Source organism: Mastigoproctus giganteus, chromosome 1 (assembly GCF_048544385.1).
Source record: "Mastigoproctus giganteus isolate SK-2022 chromosome 1, ASM4854438v1, whole genome shotgun sequence".
NCBI lineage: Eukaryota > Metazoa > Arthropoda > Arachnida > Uropygi > Thelyphonidae > Mastigoproctus > Mastigoproctus giganteus.
The window spans coordinates 2,580,189-2,599,037 of record NC_143575.1 but is presented as its reverse complement, the minus strand read 5'-3'; the positions used below and the strand labels follow the sequence as shown (position 1 = coordinate 2,599,037).

The 18,849-nt window shown below is 37.1% G+C and overlaps 1 protein-coding gene across 3 annotated transcripts in view; it reads right to left on the bottom strand.

The window, feature by feature from the left end:
• Positions 1-5,290, bottom strand: part of amx (TM2 domain-containing protein 3 almondex) — a 98,123-nt gene extending 92,833 nt beyond the window's left edge. For all 3 annotated transcript variants that reach the window (XR_016547217.1, XR_016547218.1, XM_090378443.1), the window contains exon 1: positions 4,724-5,290. Coding sequence is in view for 1 of the 3 variants with exons in the window: in XM_090378443.1 (XP_090234569.1) it covers positions 4,724-4,835 (112 nt within the window). In the remaining 2 variants the exon portion in view is untranslated. The remainder of the gene's footprint in view (positions 1-4,723) is intronic.
• Between the last annotated feature and the right edge of the window lie 13,559 nt (positions 5,291-18,849).

Genomic DNA, 18,849 nt, shown 5'->3' with positions numbered 1-18,849 from the left:
GGAGAAGCCTTTTTGCAAGATATAAGATAAGACTGAGTTTTAGGAGGATTGAAATCAACTAAGTTGACTTTCTCCCACTGGAGATCGGCATTTATTCGAGAAGTTGAAGCAGATTGAGCAGGGCAAGGTTTCTCAAACTGGAAAGTGGAATGCAATATGCTATCATCAGTAGAGCTATGGATAGGATTTCCGGTCAATAGAAGAAGGTCATTAATAAAATATACAAGAGGAAAAGAGTAGGGGAAAGAACTGAACTTTGGGGGACACCAGCATTTGTTTTAATTTTTTGAAAATTCTTAGGTTTTTTTTTTGAAGTCAGCTTGAACAGTGCCAGTATCTCATCTTTTCTTAAAGGACTGCAACACATATTGTATGTGACAAGTATTAAAAATATATTAAAATTTTTAAAACAAGTGTAAAATACTTATTTTAACCTTTTATTTTCAAAATAATATTAATTTTGCTAACAGTTACAAAAATATATGTCATACAACAGAATCTTTTAGTAAATAACAGAATCTCCTAGCTCTTCCATTTGCTTTCAGCCAAATTGACTGAGTGTTAGAATTGGATGATATTAATAAATTTGAAGGTGGAGGGGGATTACTAAATTAGAAAGCATGAACAAATAATTTTTTTTTTTTTTTTTTACTGTGCTATGTACATCTACTCCCATGTTTTTGAAGAAAATATAAGAGAGTGCTACATCCTTTATTAGACTAGACAAAGACAGTAGCAAATTTAAAATCGAGAAAGGAGTTCGACAAGGAGACACAATATCTCCGAAGCTGTTTACTGCTGCCCTTGAGGAAGCTTTCGGAAGATTAGACTGGTCGCAGAAAGGAGTCAATGTGAACGGAGAGTACCTAAACCATTTACGATTTGCAGATGACATTGTGGTCATAAGCCACGATCCCAAAGAATTAGAGGAAAATCTTAATCAGTTATGCACAGTTCGTAAGGATTTTGGACTAAAGATGAATATGGCTAAAACAAAAGTAATGATGAACAAGTATGCCACGGAAAGGGAAATAATGATTGAAGGAGCAGTAATTGAAAAGGTGGAGTCATATACTTATCTGGGACAAGTTATTAGCTGGAATAATGATAAATGGCTGGAAGTCAAGAGAAGAATAAATTTTGGATGGATAGCATTCAGGAAATATAGTCACATACTGAAGAGCAATATCCCAGTTTGTCTGAAACGGTAAAATAATGAATCAATGTATACTCCCCACCATGACTTATGGAAGTGAAACTTGGGCACTCACCAAAAGAATGGAAGAGAAGCTAAGAACTACACAGCGAAGAATGGAACGAATTATATTGGGAATCAGACTGTTAGATAAGAAGAGAAACACATGGATTAGGCAGAAAACTCAAGTAAAGGACATTCTTATCAAAACTAAAGAACTAAAATAGTCTTGGGCAGGACACATAGCTCGAAGACATGATGACAGATGGACTAAGAAAATAACAGAATGGTACCCAAGAGGAGCTAGAAGAAAACCTGGAAGACAAAGGCGGAGATGGATAGATGAAATTCATGAGTTTTTGAGTAGTAAATGGATGGCCAGTGCTCAAAACAGAAAGAACTGGAAAGTTGCTGGAGAGGCCTTCATCCTGCAGTGGATTGAAAATGGCTGATGATGATGATGATGACTCCCATGTATCACTTTGCCAATACCACTGTAACACTAATGAGAGGAAGCAGGGCTAGCTCAAGGATATATGGCACTCCTAGCCACATTGACTGACAGCATCCCCCTACTGCCAATGCAAAGATTTTAATTTTTTAGACTATGAAAGTGTAACAATAAACACATGAGTAAGTAAAGAAAACAAAAATCTGCATATAAATTTCTTTGAACCTATTCAGTCTCATAAATAAATATAGCAGTCACAAATTAAAATGGTAGAAGGCCATTTTGAAATATTGTTTAAAAATATGTAAAACTAATTCTTAAGTTTTAAGTTTGAATTTAATATTGTTTGTTTTTAACACATGAAATATGAAAAATTTTTCTTGTGGACTTTGTTTTTGGGAGGAGGGAGCAGTGTTGTTTTTGGGAGGAGGGAGCAGTGTTCATGCCCCTAAACCTTGGCACCCGTAGACCAGTGCCTACTCCACTTTACTCTAAAGCCAACCCCCGACAGGAAGGATATGCTGGAATGTGTGCAGGAAGGGCAACCACATTGGGGAAGGGAACAAAAGGATGCTCTTACATAGAAAGGCTTTGGTTCTGAAAATGGCAGTCTGGAGACTGCAGGGAGATCTGATTTAACTTACTCAATCCTTGACTGAATTAACTTAAATGTTAATGGCATTATTCCTCTTGATGAGACTACCCACACTTGGGGCCTAAATTCAAGTTGAGGAAGGATGTGCAGAAATTTGCCTTCAGCTAGTGGGTGGTTGATTGTTGGAACAGGCTTCCATCCATTAATGTGGAAGTGGCTGGTTTGAATAAATTCAAGGAAGAACTAGACAAATTCTTGGATGGTATGGATGGGTGAAGTGTGTAGTGGTTTTTTTTTTTTTTCCTGTGCTATATAAGCTTGCTTCCTTTCATCATTTGTAACACAATAAATTAGTACTATGATTATAATAATTTGCTTCCCATGCAGATAAGCACACTATACAAGGTATATTTTACCTCTGAAGGGAATTCAAGCACTTTCATTTAGGGAACAAAAATGAAAGGAGAGGGTCTGCTCAGTGCAAATGGTTACTATTTTTGAAATATGTATCGACCTTCTTCTCTTCCCCCATGTTTTTGTCTTTTCATATCATGGCATAATTTTTGTGAGACTGGAAGCAGAACGTAAGACAAAAAAAAAAAAAAAAAAAAAAAAAAAAGATTGAGGATGTGCAGAAATTTGCCTTCAGCTGGATTAACTGATTGTTAAAATAAGCTTGTACATGGCATTGTGGAAGTAGGTAGTTTGAATAAATTTAAAGAATTCAGAAAATTATCAGAAGTGATGGGAGAAGGAATTACATTTTTTTTTTTTTTTTTGGCTGATGCTAATAAATTTGCTTCTTTGCATTATTCTGCCAATACTAAAAGTTCTGTGCCAAAGCAGAATAACTGTCTATGTAGGATAGAGACAAATTTAAATTACACATTTCTTCAAATTTAAATTACACATTTCTTCAAATAGTATGAATTTACCCAACTGGGGTTGGGTAAATTCATACTATGATTTTTAGCGTTTCTCACCAACCATTGAAGTAAAAACGAAAACCTAAATCTTAAAAAGCTTTATATTTAAATTTACACTAAATTTACAGTAGATCAAACACAATAAATGTGATTATACAAATAAAATGTTACTGATAATAAAATACTGAATTAAGATAGAATAAAACAAATGTAGTTTACAGTGAATGTACAAATAAAATGATAATAAAATACTGAATTAAAATATACTAGATTAAAAGTGCTAAAATAACTGAAGCTTTCAAAGGCTTCTGCCTTCTTTCTCAACAGTGCACTTCTATTCTTTTTAGCACTTTTAATCTAGTATATTTTTATTGCATTTTAATTCACTATTTTATTATCATTTTATTTGTACATTCACTGTAAACTACATTTGTTTTATTCTATCTTAATTTAGTATTTTATTATCAGTAACATTTTATTTGTATAATCACATTTATTGTGTTTGATCTACTGTAAATTTATTGTAAATTTAAATATAAAGCTTTTTAAGATTTAGGTTTTCGTTTTTACTTCAATGGTTGGTGAGAAACGCTAAAAATCATAGTATTAAATTACACATATTCTACATGGTGAGAAGGCGGTGATAATATTTATCCTAGAAGTACAGGATCGTGAAATAGTACTCTGCGGCCCTGGTGCAGGGCTAATTCCAGGAGGAAACCTTTTGTTAGAGAGGTTCCCATAGTTAAAATGTTTGGGGATTGTCTTTTTCTGTTGCATGGCCCTGATTTAAAAAATAATTATCAGCATATATTTTACCTATGATCCATTTCATTTTATTTCATTCCCAGTGTAAGCCAAGTGGGACACATTTATTTCATTCCCAGTGTAAGCCAGTGGGACTAATGTATGCAGACACATTAGCTCAGAAAAAAACAGCTAAGCAAATCAAATCTTTGAGGGACATGATAACTAACTCTTTATTTTTTTACATTGCGAATAAACTAAAAATGGACTTTAATACTGCACAGTATCATCTCTTTGTTGAGCACAACACTAGTTCAGTGAAAACAAACAACAGAACCAATCAAGTATTTTAATAAATTTATTTATGAATTTGACAAAAGTTCCACCACAAAGATTTTAAAAATGCACAGTAATTCACATGCTATTTATATGAATTTGGTTCATTGATATATTACACTATTAGAAGTTATATCTCAATATATTGTCCTAAAATTATCAGGTTTGAGTTGGATGAAAAACTTGGAAGCAATGGCACCAACTCCCAGAGCGCTGATTAAAAAATAAATAAATAAAACAAGATTTCTGAATCTGGTTACCACGTTGGTTAGATGGGGAAGGCATGTTCTTGTTTGCATCTCGGCACTTTAAAAGTGTCGACACTGCACTGCGTTATTTAATGTTTTTAATATGTATATTCAAAAGGCAGACTCGCAGATACGTACAGGGAACAAGTAAGTATTTTGAAGTCCAATTTGTTCGGGGATGTTCGAGACGTACGGTCACTTTGTTTTACAGCTAAGTTTACTTACCTCTCCTCCAATGCTTTGTAGTACTCTCACTTATATCAGCAATATACAAAACAATTAAGAGGAATAACAGTATATGAACCAAAAGTTTCATTTTTATTGCGTGTGCAATCATGACTATATTAGAATCACGTAGCTTCTCACTGGACTCCAAAGTGTCAAGATATATGTACCAAAGAGCAGTTTCATTTTAATCGTCAGTCCTACTTTATGACAGTTTCATCAGAATGTTTTCATAACAGAGTAGCAAGATATCTTACTACTCTGTGAATTTTATAGCCTCGGTATTTCCATCAGCTCTGTAAGCAGAAATGAACAAAAAATAAAATACAAACAGGTGATAACTATAAAGTTATAAGCTAGCAAAACATCAATGACGCACTGTTTCAAAGAACAACGTAACTATAGTTAACTTTAACCAAATAATCTCAGCACAAACAGCTTTCAGTCCGCTTCGCTTGTAAAACTACGATGATATGCATATAATTAGTATGACAATAACCCACCATGTTTGAAATAATGGTAACCTTCCAAGGTAGTAGTCACGGTTAACTCTCAAGTCACTGTTAGTTCCAACAAGGAACAGTTCCGCCCTATGACCGAATCTGTAATTCTGACCACAGAGTAGTAATATAACATCTTACTTCTCTGTGATTCTGACAGAGCATGCGCGGCGCTCACTGAATTAAAAATAAAGAAAAATAAGATCTTTCACTAATTTTTTATAAACTTTTAATCTTATTTCATAAAGAATTTGGTAATTTTCTATATGATCAGTAATTTTTGTATACTTTTAACGCGTTTAACTCATCACGGCGAGATCGCGTTGCTATCAGTTCCGACTTCAGCTTATCAACTATACCTCCGCAAAGTCTGCATGCATGTCGATACCAGACATGGAAGAGACGACGATTTCAAAAACTGCCCAATAAAAAGAAATAATTAAATATATCTTGTCAAGTAAATATTGAGCCAACTTATTAGTTTTATTCATATACCGGATGTTAGCATTAATTGAGGCACATGATGCAAGAAAACAACCTTATACAGCATCAGCCAAACAAAAAAAAAAAAAAAAACTTCCGATTTCACCCATCCGATCACTCCAAATGTTTGTCTACTTCAGCCTTAAATTTATTTAAGCTATCAACTTCCACAACAACGGATGGAAGTCTCCTCCTGCAATCAACTACCCGCTGGCTAAAGGCAAACTTCCCCATTTCTGTTCTAAAACTGTCTTTCCTCAATTTCAATCTATGCCCCTCAGATTCTTAATCTGAGCAAGCGGAAGTATGCCGTCAGCATTGAGCCCACTATAACTAATCAAAGTCGTATAAATCTCGATCAGTCGCAGGTGCCTTGTCTCCAGATGCTGCAACTTTCAGAATTTAAGCCTTTCTTCGTAAACGCATCCCTTTGTTCTTCTCAACAATCTTGTTGCCCTCCTCTGTACTCGTTCTAGCAACTCTATATCCTTCCTAAAATGAGGGCTCCAGACCTGTATACCGTATTCAAGGTGTGCCCAGGCCATTGCCTTATACAAAGGGATAATCACCTCCTTGTCACTGCTAGCAAAATTCCTATATATCTTTGACAAAACTCCATGACCTGCTCTGGCAGCCCATCTGCACGCTCAGGGAACTTCATATCTGACTGCACAATTACCCCCAGGAATTTTCATTCTCCCTGAGCGCATTACCACACAGTTGGTAGCTTCCTCTTGGGTTACTGATACCAATGTGGAGCACTTTTCATTTGTCAAGGTTAAACTTCAGTTGCCACTTTTCAGCCCATCTCCCTAACTTTTCTAGATCCTGTTGCAGTAGCATACTGTCTTTACTGTCATTAATTAAACCCCGGGGGCTCACGTCTGATGAATATGGGCTTGGCACACCGAGGGCCCTGAGCTGGATATCATCATTCTTATCTTTCTTGGTGATTCCCCCTCTCTCTCTCTCTCTCTCTCTCTCTCTCTCTCTCTCTCTCTCTCTCTCTCTCAGGGCAAATAGGGAAATTTTTTTTTTTTTTTTGCTGTTGCAGAATAAGCCTCAGGCTTCCTTGCACCATATAGCCAATAATAATAATAACAACCCTGCCAACCTGTATATCATCTGCAAACTTGGGCATTCACATTGATATACCTTGATTGATATCATTCATAAATATACAAAAGAACAATGGGCCGAACACCGAACCCTGGAGTAAGATTTAACCCCAGGGGCTCACTTCTGGTGAGTAGTAGTAGTAGTAGTAGTAGTAGTAGTAGTAGTAGTAGTAGTAGTAGTATTAGTAGTAGTGGCACTTGATGCAAGAAAGCAAGTGTAGGAGCTTATGCAGCATCAGCCAAAAAAAAAAAAAAAAAAAATCACACCATACCCTCCAAATGCCTGTCCAGTTCCTCCTTAAATTTATTTAACCTATCAACTTCCACAACGACAGATGGAAGTTTGTTCCAGCAATTAACCACCCGCTGGCTAAAGGCAAATTTCCGCACATCTATTCTACATCTATCCTTCCTTAATTTGAACTTATGTCCCCGTAGGTTCGTATTCTGAACAAGTGGGAGGATCCCATCAGAATTCAGCGTGCTCAACCCATTCAAGGCCTTATAGACCTCAATCAGATCACCACGCAGGTGCCTAGTCTCCAGCCACTGCAATTTGCAGAACTTAAGCCTCTCTTGGTAAGAGGATCCCTTCATTCCCCTCACCAATCTTGTTGCTCTTCTCTGTACACGCTTAAGCAAATCTACATCCTTCCTAAAATGAGGCCTCCAGACCTGTACGCAGTACTCAAGGCGTGGCCTGACCATTGCCTTATACAGAGGGACAATCACCTCCTTTTCCCTGCTAGCAAAATTCCTATATATCATTGGCAAAACCCCATGACCTACCCTGGCAGCTTGTCTGTATTGCTCAGAAAACTTCATATATGACTGCTCAATTACTCCCAAGTATTTTTCGTTTTCTACCACCTTAAGTGTAGTACCACACAGTTGGTACGTTTCTTTCGGGTTACTTCTACCCATATGCAGTACTTTGCATTTGTCAAGGTTAAACTTCAGTTGCCACTTCTTAGCCCATCTGCCCAAATTATCTAGATCCTGTTGCAGTAGCACACTGCCATTACTGTCATTAACAACCCTGCCAACCTTCGTGTCATCTGCAAACTTCGACATTAAGCCTGATATACCTACATCAATATCATTGATAAATATACAAAACAACAGTGGACCCAACACCGAACCCTGTGGGACTCCACTAATAACATTAGTCCACGAAGAGCAGCACCCATTGATTACCACCCTCTGTCTTCTCCCACTTAACCATCCTTTTATCCATTGTAGCAACTTACCCTTAATACCATTCTGCTCCAATTTGTACAGTAGTCTTCCATGCGCAACAGCGTCAAAAGCTTTACTGAAATCCAAGTATATGATATCAAAATTATTTTTTGCATCCAGTTCCTTTGTGACCACATCATAATAACCAATCAAATTTGTCAGACAAGACTTTCCCTTAACAAACCCATGCTGTGTCTGAATTATTGCTGCAGTCTTGTCTAGATGATCCTGCAATGCATCTTTAACCAGTGACTCCATTATTTTACCCGGAACAGAAGTTAAACTAACTGGTCTGTAATTACTCGTGTCACCCTTCGAACCTCCTTTGTGAATTGGGGATACATTTGCACATCTCCAGTCCGTGGGAACCTCCCCTGAGTCCAAGGATGCTCTCATAATTATGGCTAAGGGTTTGCTTAGTTGCCTTGCCGCCACCTTTAATATAACTGGATAGATCCCATCCACCCCAGGTGCTTTTCTTACGTTTTAACTTCAACAATTTCTCTTCCACTTTGCTCTCAGTTATTACAAGATCATTAAGCACCCTGCTACAATTTGATAACCTTGCGCCATTTTCAAACCTTAATAATTCCTCACGTGTGAATGTAGATGCAAAATACTCATTCAGTTTGTTTGCTATCTGAGCAGGATCATCAACAGTCGAACCATCGATGTCAAGTGGACCAATCATATTCATCCCCTTCCTTTTAGAGTTTATATAAGTAAAGAAATCCTTGCTGTTTTTCTTAGCATCTTTTCCCAAAGATTTCTCGTAATCCGCCTTTGCCTGCCGAACCTCCTTTGTGACCTGATTACAGACTAGCTTATATCTGCTACAGGCTTCTGCGTCGCCTGATAATTTATATGCATCCCATGCATTTTTCTTCTCTGACCCGAGTCTCATTAGTTCATTTGATAACCATTTAGGCCTAAACCTTGAACAATATTTCTTCATTGGTATGAAAAGTCTAGTAGCTTCCACGATTAATTCCTTGAATGCTTCCCACTTAGAATTTACTGTTTGTAACATCGTCAGTTGATCCCACAGTATGGGCTTTGCACACTCAGGTTTCTGAGCTGGATATCATCATTCTTCTCTTTCTTAGTGATTCCCTTCTGCCTCTCTCTCTCTCTCTCTCTCTCTCAGGGTAACTCAATTTTTTTTTTTTTTTTTTTTTTTTGGCTGGTGCAGCATAAACCTCAGGCTTCCTTGCACCGTATGGCTAATAATAATAATAATAATAATTAGTCAGAGAGGACGCTGGGGTCTCGGAAGAGAACAGTTGGGGGATTTTTGGCTGCTGTAAATAATAAGTATTTTTAATTTTTACCGTATTCTTCGTTAATTAATATTGTATTTTACAGAGATATTAAATAAATTTAGTAGCGTTCGTTAGCTTCTTATTTTGAATTTAACCAGAGATTTTTGAAAGTTACAACTCCCGGTGTTGGCGTCAATATTGTTGAACTGAGCTGGATATCATCATTCTTCTCTTTCTTGGTGATTCCTTTCTGCTCTCTCTCTCTCTCTCTCTCTCTCTCAGGGTAACTCGGGATTTTTTTTTTTTGGCTGGTGCAGATAAGCCTCAGGCTTCCTTGCACCCAATGGCGGATTTTTGCACAGGCGCACGAGGCGCGCGCCTAGGGCCTCTTAATCGAGGGGGCCTCAAATCTCAGGTTTCAAAAAAAAATTGTTTCATTTTAAATTTTTACACTCATCTTTATTACCGTTACTGAATAAAACTATAATTTAATATGAGAAGTTAGTAAACTCTTCTGCGAATTTTACCCACATATTATATGAAATATCTATGCGAACTAAGTGAATCTGAAGTAGAATACATATTATTAATGGTAGATTTTATGTATTAATGTTAGATTTGGGAGGGATGGTACTTGTGTCATTTTTTCATTTAAACAATAGTTAAAATATGTATAAAGGATTGCGCAACCAAAATGATTAAAATCGCAACACCAAATCTAGAGCGCGTGCTATTGTAAAAACGTGCGCATAGAATGCACACTGTATTGGTACGGAAAATATTTAGAGGGGGACCTCAAAATTAAATTGCACCTGGGGACTCTCAAGTGCTAAATCCGCCACTGCTTGCACCGTATGGCTAATAATAATAATAACTAGCAGCCATATTATGTTCGATAATAAAGAGCTTAACTTATATATATATCTCGAACTGAATAGCGTAAGGTATAAAGTAAAACTAGATAGAGTAATACGAAGCACTGTATTGAGACTCTGTTAAATTATTATAGTATTATCAATTAACCAAAAATAATATTAATCTTATTAAAATTCATTGTTAATTAAACGGAAATCATAACCCAGAGAAGAGCTGCAAAGAAAAGATCACAGACTAGCGAGAGTGCTCTGACTCGGGGGAGAAAGGAAGGGGCGATTCTCCAACGCATCACAGTCTCAAAAAAATTTTCGAAATGGGAAATCTGTCGCCCTCTCTAAAACAGGATATGATCTCGCCAAGCAGGATGCATTTATGTGTGTGCTACGTGTCTAGAGTAATAAGAAATTTGCCGCCAACTCAGAGTTCTCATGGGTGTCAATAAGAGCTTGAAGTGACCGGTAAATGCCCTCGAAGAAATTAATATGAGGGCCCATCAAGCTCTCGGCTGCACGACTCAACGACAGAGCTCACTCCTCTGTATCAGGCAAAATATTGTTGGTGACTCTATTGTCAGGGAGACAGGGAATGTACTATGCAAGAAGGTGGAACAGAAACAGGGTGTGTCTGCCAGGAACAAGAGTTGATCAATGTAGAGAAGATATCATCTTTTAAGGGCACAAAAGATGATTTTCTTGTACACGTTGGAACTAGTGACATTAAGAGTAAGAGACCTACAGATTTAATCAACAAGTACAGATCAATGTTGAAAAAAAGTGGCTAGTTAGTGTTGAATGTCAAAGTGTTTGCAATTCTGGCCAAACACGATAGGAGGGAGTATATGATGGGAGCCTTGTCGATCAATTCAGCACTGGAGAGATTGTGCAAGGCTCAAGGGGTAAAATGTTTTTCAGCCTTGTCTGAGCTTGTTCACAGGAGAGATTGCTTTACAGGGATGGGGTACTATTAAATAGAAAGGGTCCAAGAATAACTGCTGATGCTATTGAGGTAGTGCTAGATGGGTCGAAAAACTGCTAGCTTGGTGGGGGACACACGGACTAAAAGGTTAACAGAGGCCGCAGGCAGAGGCAAAAATGATTCTTGCGCTGCTTCAATTAGAATAAGCAGCAGCCTGGAAAGCAACGTGAGGAGATTTCCAGGACAGTTGGGAGTCATAGTGGAACAAGTAAATACATGGGCTGTGTTAGGGTAACCAAGAGTAGGGACAGGTGCATGTATACTTGCATGGACACCAATGCTAGGAGTACAGTTAATAAATTTGATAAGCTTGAACTCCTAGTCAAGACATCAAAGGCAGATATTGTTGGGATATCAGAGACGTGGTGTCACACAGATATAAGCACAAAAGAATTGGAATTTGGGGAGAACAATGTGTACAGGAACGACAGAAAACACAGCAAGGGAGGAGAGGTTATGCTGTCAGTTAAGAAAGACATAAAATGTAAGAAAGTGCATCCAATTAACATTGGTGGACAATCCAGTGTTGAGTCTGGTGTGAAATAAGCACTTTGAAAGTAAAATGAGAGTAGGTGTTAGTTATACGCCTAATGATTCTGATGAGTATAATGAGTAATTGTGAAGAGAAATAGAGGAGGCCAGTATATCAGAGTGTCTTATAATGGGGGAATTTAACTTTCCAGATACTAACTGGAACTTGTGGTTTGGTCACTCGCACACTAGAAAGACTATTGTGGATTTCTTCAATGATTGTTTTCTACAGAAGCATGTTCGAGAGGCAAGTAGACGGAGTAACACTCTTGATCTGATTATCAGTAATGATTCTTCATGCATTAAGAATTTGCATATAAAAGAACCACAGGGTGAGAGTGATCACAAGGTACTGATGTGGGAAGATGTAACTACCATCAGGAGTAAAGGGAAGGGCTTTTGCTTTCGAAAAGGTGACTACAGAAGTTTCAGACAGTTTTTAAATTCTGTATAGTGGGATCAACTGATTATGTAACCAACGTTGAATTCTAAATGTTAATTCTTCAGGGGACTTAATTTTTGAGGCCTCTAGGCTTTTCATTCCAACTAAGAAATACGTTCAAGGTTTAGGCCAAAATAAATGTCACATGAATTAAGGAGGCTCGTGGAAGAGAAGAAAGATGTCTGGAATGCGTATAAAATATCAGATGACACAGATGCCTATGATATGTATAAAATAGTCTGTAAGTCAAAGGTGGTTAGGCAGGCAAAGGCAGATTATGAGAAATCTTCGGCAAAGGATGCAAAGAAAAACAGCAGGATTCTTTATTTATGTTAACTCTAGAAGGAAAGGAATGAAACAGATTGGATCACCTAACATAGATGGGTTGACTATTGATGATTATGCATAGATAGCTGATGAACTGAATGAGCATTTTGCCTCTATAATCATATAAGGAGTTATTCAATGAGGGGAGTACCAGACGTTCATCAAACTCTAACGGGGAGCTAAGTGATTTTGTAATAACTGAGAGCAAAGTGGAACTAAAATTGTTGAAGTTCAACATAAGGAAGGCACATAGGGTGAACGAGAACTATATAGTTATATTAAAGGAGGCAGCAAATAAAGCAAGCATACCCTTAGCCGTAATGATGAGAGTTTCCTTGGACTCAGGACTTTGTGAATTGTTGATACATTTGCACACCTGCAGCCACACGGACTGGAGGTGTGCAAATGTATAACCAATTCACAAAGGGAATTCAAAAGTTGAGACAAGTATTAGCATTAGCATTAGCGGAGGCATATGATGCAAGAAAGCAAGCCTATGCAGCATCAGCCAAAAAAAAAAAAAAAAAAAACCACTCCCATTTCACCCCTCTGTTCGTTCGAAATACCTGTCCAGCTGAGCCTTAAATTTATTTAGGCTATCGACTTCCACAACAAGGGATGGAAGTCTATTCCACCAACCAACTACCCGCTGGCTAAAGGCAATTTTCTGCACATCTATCCTACATCTATCTTTCCTCAATTTCAATTTATTCCCTCTCAGGTGATTTTTCTGAACAAGAGGTAGCATTCCATTGGCATTGAGCATGCTCAAACCATTCAAGGCTTTATACACCTCTCTCAGATCATCTCGCCGGTGCCTACTCTCCAGACACTATAATCTGCAAAACTTAAGCCTTTCTTCGTAAAAGCAACGCTGTGTTTCATTCACTAATCTTTTTGCCCTTCTCTGTACTCGTTCCAGCAGCTCTACATCTTTCTTGAACTGAGGCTTCTTCCATTTCTGATTTGTTAATAATATGACTGCTTAAATCCAATGTATTTCTATGATTTATCTTAAGAGTTAAAAAATCTTTTATGATGCGTAAAAATCGATGCAGCTAACTTTCTCTGAGTATACAGAAATATATAACTTAGAATAGTGTCAGTAATAAGCATCTCTTTTTTTTTTTTCTAATCTTGCAGTTCTATATTACTGATGTCTCATGGACGTAGCGTTCAACGACCTGTATTCAATCGCTAATATTTTGCCAGTTGCAGCTAATTTATGACAATAGTTCGTTATCCTGTTGACCACTTTTTTTTTTATTTATCCGTTTTATCGCAAGTTGGATTTTACTGATCAGTGAAACGTACACCAGAAGGTATTTTACTTTTCAGTGGGATTCTTCCACTTGTTCAGATTACGAACTTAAGGGGGACATAAATTCAAATTGAGGAAAGACAGCTGTAGAAAAGGCAGCTGAGGAAAGACAGCTATAGATATGCCCAATTTTTTTTTTTTTTTTTTTTTTTATATGTGAACCCCAAACACGAGAGGTATTAGAACCTATAGTACTTAGTATCGTGCTTGGGTTGGAGGTTGAGAAGACGAAAGAAGATATTTGTTGACATTGGACTTGAACTTCTGTAGATTGTAATTTTCAGGAAATACGTATGAAGGAAGGCTGTTACAGAAAACGGCAGTTGAAGGAATAAATGAGGAAGACGAAAAGTTGGTTCTGTGGATTTGAAGTTGGACAGTAAATGGATGTTGGCTGGTGGCGGCACGGGTTGGACTGTTTTGAAAGAGACAGCGGGAATTATAGAAGCCAATGCAGAAGAACAGTGCCCATGGAAGTATCTGAAGAAGAGGCATGCAGCAGAAACAGTACGTCTATGATAAAGCAATTGGAGAGCCTCTGTTAGAGATGAATCATTAATTAACCTAACTGCCCTCTTCTGAATGGAATGAAGAAGCCTGGGAGAGGTTTTGGGGGCATAGTGACATAGTGACAAAGTGTTTTTTGACAGGCGGTACCGGTGCTTTCGCACAACTCCGCATTTGAATCTCTTGTGAAGTAAGACAGTACTGTCAAGGCCAGATAGCATATGTTAGTGTATGTTCATGTTTGCTTAGTGCGGGTTATGTTCTTCATCTGGCGGCTTAGCCTAGGGCAGTGATGGCGAACCGTTTTTGAAGAGTGGGTCCATTATTTTTATTTCTTTTTTTAAATACTAGCCCGTGAGTCATAAGTTAGTGGCCTCAATTAGAAAGGAGGGGGGGGTGAAAATGGTACCAATTATTTGGAAACATCAACCATTTTGTTAAGAGATAAAGTTGGCAGTCGATTCTTTTTGATTCTCACTTTTGAAATAATCCAAAAAAGGTTTTAGTTTCCTTTTTGATTTAACTTTTGCAAGTGAAGAGCTAAAAAAAAAGTAAATATCAAAACTTGATTTGATGCCTTGTACCGCACCAGGTGACATCATGACCAGTATTGCCTCTGCACAAAGTATTTGAATGGGCAAGGAATAAAAGAAAACGCTTTTATTTTGAAATATTCTTCATTAATAATTAACATAATTACTTGTTTGTTTGTTTCGGGATTTATTGGGTGCATCGGCAACTATGACCATAGTGCGCCAAACATAATTACAGATACAGTACGTGTAATAAAGTTGATAAAAGTATATTTAATGCGAAATTTGTTGTTGCTTACTTTCAGACAGTTTCTTAATATTAGGTACATACTTCGTGTTCATTACTTTAATACATTTTGCAGTCAATTCATTTCCAAGTTTATTCCTGTTGGAAGATTTAACAAAATTCATTGAGGAAAACAATTTTTCACATGAATATGTGGACCCAAACATTGTGAGAAGAGGGTTAGCCAGTTTCCTCATACATGTAAAATTGTTCGGTAAAGAATACCATGCGTTTAATATAATATTTTCAACTTTTAGTGTTTAATCTTCGTTAGGCCTATCTGCATTACTTTCTGAAATTTTTCCTTCTACTTCGAAAATCAAGTTTTCAAATTTATTTTTCCACACTATGCTGCTTTAGAATTCAATTAATTCCATTTCTAAGTTAGTGATACCTAGCCACATAAAATCGTTTAGCTGCATTGTATCGTACTCTGCTTTATGTGGGCATAAAATAAAGCGAAATGTATTTTCCAAACTTTTAAATTGATTATATCTCTCATGGAAAGCTTGTTTTATTTCTTGCAAAATGGTTAAATATTTTTTAATTGCATTTTCTTGAATGTCAAGAATATTTTCAAAATCTTTAGTGTTTTGAAAATGTTTTTGTAATTGAGGAAAATATTTCATGGTGCTCATTTCCAAATCTTTAGTAAAGATGTCAAGTTTTTTCATAAATATTTTGATATTTTCAAACATCATTAATGCAATTTGTCCATGTCCCTGAAGTTTTTTATTCAGTTCATTGAAATGCTGAGTGATATCACATAAGAACATTAAATCATTTAGCCAATCTATATTTGAAAATTCGTCATAACTATTGTTTTTTTCATTCAAAAAGAGCTTTATTTCGTCTAATAAAATGACAAACCGATTAAGAACTTGGCCGCAACTGAGCCATCGAACATTGTTGTATGTCAAAATCCCAGAATATCGGCACTCAATTTCCTCTAATAATTGTGCAAATTCTCGCTTATTAAGTTTATAAAGTTGTTAACTTTAATTACAACTGGCATTACATTAGACGCGTACGTCAAGTCTGCCTCTTAGTCCAATACTGTACTGCGAGAGTACGAGCTGGTAACTTTGTACTAGCCCGATACATCTCCGTTCTTCAATGCAACGACAAATCGCGCCAAGTTTATGTCAAAATGTAATGAGTCACCCACACGCGTAGTTTAATACAATAGAACACTTGTTTGCCGACGCGCGACGTCCACATTCCTCTTGGATTTTTGTTATTTTTTATTTATATACAGTATTTTATTTATTTTTTTATAAATCTGACATTACATGTTTATATTTTATAATTGTTTAATATTTTCGATTATCTTTTCTCTCTGTTATAATTAAAAAAAGTGGGCCAATATTACAATAAACGCGTGCGCGTGGGTTACTTACAAAGCCTTCGTGGGTCAGTATCTGACCCATGTGTCATAGGTTCGCCACCACGGGCCTAGGGTCTGTGGAACACCACAGACTGCTAGTTACCGTCACTGGCACTGGGAGCCGTACCAGGTAAGTGGGAAGAGAACTCTGGCTGGCCGACCCTGGGGTTAGCCTGCGCTTCCCAGGGAGGGCCAAAAAAAAAAAAAAAAACAATAATAATAATAAAAAAATAATAAATAAATAAAAAAAATAATAAATAAATAAAAATAAAAATAAAAATTAAATAAATAAAAATATATAAAAAATAATAATAATAAATTAAATAAAATTAAATTAATAAAAAAAATAATAATACAAAAAATAAATAACTAAACTAAAATAATAATAATAATAATAATAATAATAAAATAAAATAAAATAAAATAATAATAATAAAAAATTTATTATTATTAAAAAAATTATTATTATTCAAAAAAAATTATTTTTTTTTTTTTTTTCAAAAGTCAAATGCCAGTCCCACTCCCAGAAGAGTATTCATGTGAGTTCCTACACAAGTAGGAAAATCAGTATTGTCCTACACCTCGAAGAGAAGAGGTGCCAGCAAATGAGTGGGTCCCACATTGGGCAAGAGCCCAGTGTCAGCAATTTAATCTTCTTCAGCCAAGGGTGACTTGTAGGCAATGAGCAGTGTCCCATACTAGGTAGAGGACTTGGATAATCTTCTCTTAGGGGATGAAAGGAGGCACATGCATTCATGAAGCTGAAGGATTGCTTGGAGTTCTTGTGTCTATTGTAGAAAAGTCCTTTTTTTGGTTGGTGGGTTTGTCAGATAGCTTCCTTTGTGAACATTGAGAGATTCCTGTTAGGTCAGGATAAAGATCAATATGCTGTTGGTGTTTTCTTTGATTATATTCAGGATATGTTCTGTGAATTGAGTTTTGGGTTCATTATAAAATGGGGGTGCGCTGCACAGTTTGCTGTAGGTGAATTGACGCATTTCAAATACAGTCTGGGCAAAAGTAGTGAAGGCTTTGTAGTTGGTTTCGCCAATTATGTAGAGATGTTCCTGCCCACTGGGTATATTTCCACTTCTGGTAATTAGGAGACTTCTAGGTAAATCATAAAGAGGGCAATTATACATGAGGTGAATCCAGTCTTCATTGTCACTGCATGTGCAGAGAGGAAAATCGGCAAGACCCAGGGCATGCAGCTTGGCCTGAAACCATCCATAACCAGTGAGGAAGAACGACACGTGAAGGCCTGGTGAGTACCATGGAGGAGGTTTTGGTGCAGTTATCATAACTTGTGGAAGAAATCTTTTAGTTGTTTCACCTTTGGCTGTTTGCTCCCAAGATCTTTGCCAATGCTGGAAGAGCTTAGAGTAAATCTGTTTAATTTCGTTTTATGGATCATTAGCTAGATCGAGTGTTATATCCAGAATGGTGGTGGGAATTCCTCTCTTTTTGCTGTATGCAAGGCCCGACGAATAACCTCCAGGTCCAGAGAAAGAGTACCTGCTAAGACCTGCAGGGCAGGATTACGGACTGTGCAGCAAGCTCTAGTCACGGTGAGTAGGATACTGCATTGAATTGTATGTATTTTTGCTTTATTACGTGCAATGATGGCATGAGGGAACCATATGGCTGCACTATAAGACGCAGCTGGTAAGAAGATGGTTTTGTAAAGTAGCATGAGAGTCATCCTCTTCAAACCCCAGTCTGCTCTGCTAATTCTTACGATCATGGCAGTATAACGACGTATTCTGTTGGAGAGGTAATTAAGATGAGGTAAGAATGTTAATCGGGAGTCGAAGGTTATTCCTAGATATTTTAGTTCTGTTTTGAGTTGCAATGTCTGCCCAGAGATTTTAATTTGGGGCGGTCTTCTTATGTCCAAGGATCCTTTGAGGAGGATAGTCTTCGTTTTTCCCCAGAGATGACTAACTTGTGGTTGTTTGCCAAATTTTGGAGGATCGTTAAGGCAAGGGAGGAAATTTGCTCGAGCTGATTTCTAGAATCAGCTTTGATAAGGAGGATGATGTCATCTGCATAGGCCATGCAGTCCACAGGATCTAGATCCATAAGAACAAATTCAACTAGTATTAAATTCCAGAAGTAGGGCCAAAGAACTGAGCCCTGTGGACACCCTCTTACAACTGGTCGGGAGGTTTTCTGAAAATTTGTTTGAACAATTACTGAACGGTTGAAGAGGTAGTACTGGAGACAGCGGTAGAGGTTGAGTGGAATATTGAGTTTACGTAATCTCCTGACAATGCTGGGCCACCAGATGGAATCGAAGGCACCAGCAAAGTCAATGGAGATAGCCAGTAGATATTTTT